The sequence below is a fragment of the Centruroides sculpturatus genome, unplaced genomic scaffold (genome assembly GCF_000671375.1).
Source record: "Centruroides sculpturatus isolate CEXI.00-Female unplaced genomic scaffold, Cexi_2.0 scaffold2340, whole genome shotgun sequence".
NCBI classification, from domain to species: Eukaryota; Metazoa; Arthropoda; class Arachnida; order Scorpiones; family Buthidae; genus Centruroides; species Centruroides sculpturatus.
In genome coordinates, this window is record NW_019386552.1 from 34334 (window position 1) to 38074 (window position 3741).

Genomic DNA, 3741 nt, shown 5'->3' on the forward strand with positions numbered 1-3741 from the left:
TGTACAGACTGCAGTACAGAAAGATGGCAATAAAAATTTTAAATTATTAAAATATTGAAAATTACTATATATTTCTATACTAATTTTAAATAAATTTTTTTATAGATATTCTAAATTATAAATGATAATTTTCCAAGAACTGAAATAATTGCATATAAATTATTGTATTTCAATATAAAAATTAATTTAAAATTTTTAAATTAAAAATTTTTAAATTTAAAAATTGTCAGAATTATAAATGATATGTTAAATCAAAATATAAAATTTTTTGAATCAACAAAATAATTGATGAATTCACAATCAATTATCTTAAATCATAAATTTTGTTAAAATTTTCACAATTCAAGATAATTTCAATATTTTGAATTATGAATTTATCTTGTTTCCATAGAATAAATCAAAAGATTTACCTTTGATATTTTAACACTTGTAATCAATATTTAGACTTGACTTATCAATTAAATTTAAAATGCTATTCTTCTGTCAGTATATTACACTTCTAAAAAATGTACATATACAAAATATACATATATTATAGCAATATTGTTTTCATATTTTCGATTACATTAAATATACCTTTCTTTTAAACATATGACTAAGTCAATGATGATTCATCTTTTATAATGCACTTAGTTTATTTTCAAGTTCATACATCATTTGTATATAATATATTACAGTAAAAATTTTAAATAAATTTTTTTTATAGATATGCTAAAAATGATAATTTTCCAAAAACCGTAATAATTGCATATACAATAATTTATTGTTTAATTATTAATTAATAATAACAATAATTTGTTTATATTATTCAATAACAAGAAACGTGTAAAAAAAATTACCTTTCATTTTGAAATTGATACTCTGACTGTATTATCAGGTATAGCAGCTTTACTGTATTTGGATAAGTAAAGAGCATGTTGTCCAGTAAAATGGCTTTAATACAGCTGGATAAGCAAACCATATTAAAGCCGATTTACTAGGCAATGTGCCCAAATCAACGGGCTATGTCATCGGCTTGCTTATCCAGCTATAATAAAGCCACTTTACCAGGCAACGAAAACCATATTTAGTTTCTGTAAAACGAGATTAATGATTATCATGTTCAGCTGTAAAAGTGATCTCTGTAGTAAAGGATTACTTTGTGTTATCCTGGTGTTTTTTCCTTATGTATTTCAATTCATTAAAATAAAACATTTTTTGTGATTAACCCAAACTTATTCAACCCACATATAATCATATAAATACAGTTATTGTATATAAATTACATACATATTACTTACCAGTCATACTTAATATTATCTCTACTTCTGGATTCATTGCTCGAGATATACGTCAAAAACCTTCCTAGCTTATCGAATTTAATAACGTCATCTAAATCAATCTAAATTTAAGCAAACCAATTAAAATTTTATATATATTTATATTAATAAGAGTATTATAATATATATATCAAGTTATAAAACTTCAATTTCATATTGTAAAGATCGAATGTTTATGGTATTATTACTTTTGTTTACCCAAACCGACGGACAGACGATTGAGAAAGTTTATAGTAAAAAAATACATGATTTATTGAATTAATTCAAGGTCGTTATTTTTGATAGCGGAATTATATTTCTAGTATTTATTATTAATACAAATTAAGTAACTAATAATAATAAATTATAATCTTTGGAAAATTATAATAAACGTAGAAATACAATTATTTTAGTTTCAATGACATATACAGTATAACAAAGCGCGCGACATGAAGTTCATTAAGTGGAATTTAATTGATATGCTGTATTTCATTTTTCATTCAGATTTAAATGGATTATTCGGGAAGTTGATTTAGTAACCTGGAAACTAATTTTATTCAAATTAATAATTTTCTATTTCTTTTATTTATTTTTTTATCTATCTACATTACAAATCTATATTAAAATTAATATGTACTGTATTTATTTTTTAGAAAATATAAGGGGTGCGGCGCATCCACCGCTTTCAATGACGGCACGCTACTGTTATGGTGTCACCCTGTAGAGACTAAATTGTACAGTACATAGAGATTACAGATACATTTTTCACATTATCATGCTTTATCAACATTCTACGCTGTACTTAAAAGATCTATAATGGAGAGTTAATTCTAAACGCACAATGAGTTGTTAAAATTTTCTTCTTTTTTTTAGGCGTCAGAGTTTTTCATCGAGCTATTCGGACTTGAGTAGCTAATATTGAAAGATTAATCGCGGGCCGCATAAATTCATTAGACGGGCCGGATCAGACCCGTCTGTTGGCCATACATTTTTAAGGGAAACTGGCCCCTATTTACAGACGTGGAGAAAGCGCGGAAAACTTCATGTGGCTAGCCCGTCCGAGCGAGGCGCGAACCCATAGTGTTCAGAGTACGAAGACCGCTTGGCCACTGGTGGGTACTGCTAAGACTCAGATACTTGTCATTATGATTTCTTAAACATCTTTCCGAATATTTTTAAAGGATTTCATACATCGGATATCAGAATTTAACGCTACAATTTAAAAGCCTCATCATTGGTGTATGACAAGTTCCAAAAACACTTAAGCATATGAGCATATGTTTCTAAAAACGCTTGAAAATTGTTTGGAACAGAAATGTAGTACTGTATTTGTAAACTGATGCGGGATTGAGGTGAAATCACATTTCAATGTTAAGAGATTTCGATCATTCGATGTAACACAGCCATCGATGTCGAAATTTTAGACATCGCTCAACCTTACATTCTATAACAAGATACTCCATACGTTTCTATATTCAACGGTTGACTCAACAGTGAATTTTCCGTTGAGTCCCTCCGTTGAACGATCTGACGTCACGTTTTGCAGAAAAAAGAAACGCTTTCGTTGAGAGGTCGCTTTTCAAGATGGCTGACTTCAGTAACGAGAAGGTGGCGATTGTGACTGTTTTGCTAAATAATTAAAGTAACTCGCTTAACCATTATTCGAATAAATCCTTTTATTCAAATGAACCCGTATCTGTATCATTTTTTTTTATACTGGGTCTTTTTTTAATTAATAATTTTAATTAATTTCTTGAATATTTATATCATTAGGAAGACTTAGCGGGCCAAATATCGGTCGTAATCAATTTTGGACAAATGAAAAAATCTTAATATTTCAATATTGACCAAATTATCCAACATAATCGTGCAATCACGTGTTTTATCATATACAGATTGTTCATTAATCTGTCCGCTATTACAGCATCCACAGCAGCGAATGGATAGTTTCTATAAGCGAAATTTACTTTTTCGTGGAAGCCGCCATGTTAGTTTGTTGACTACTCAACGGTCTTTCAGGTCGTTGAGACCGTTGAGCTCAACGGTGAAACAGCGCTGACGTCACTAGTCTCAACGGAGAACTCAACGGTCCATTTAGAAACGTTGTTCTCTCACCGTTGAGTCAACTGTTGAATATAGAAACGTACGGACTGTATTTATATTAATTACATATTTATTCGACAGAGGTCGTTACTGTAGTTTGTCTTCGAAATTGGCTGAACCGCTTCATTTAAATTGTGTTTATTTGTAAATGTTTCCTTTTTTTAAATTAAACGTTGATCGTGAATGTTCTTTACCATTTATTTTATAAGAAACAAGTGTTAAATTAAAATGGGAGATTATCAAGAAAGTCGTAAACGCCGTATCTGTCAGGTTTGCTTTGTAATATGATTTATTTGAAATTCGAAATAGACATATTCCATTTCGAATTTAATATAATCCA

At 28.9% G+C, this 3741-nt stretch overlaps 1 protein-coding gene across 2 annotated transcripts in view; it reads right to left on the reverse strand.

Moving 5' to 3' along the window:
• Positions 1-1616, reverse strand: part of LOC111615295 (cysteine protease ATG4B-like) — a 21590-nt gene extending 19974 nt beyond the window's left edge. For both annotated transcript variants that reach the window (XM_023356717.1, XM_023356716.1), the window contains exons 1-2: positions 1508-1616; positions 1281-1381 (exon numbers count right to left, since the gene is read on the reverse strand). In XM_023356717.1, the coding sequence (XP_023212485.1) occupies positions 1281-1317 (37 nt within the window). In that variant the 5' untranslated portion in view covers positions 1318-1381; positions 1508-1616. The remainder of the gene's footprint in view (positions 1-1280; positions 1382-1507) is intronic.
• Positions 1617-3741: the final 2125 nt, after the last annotated feature.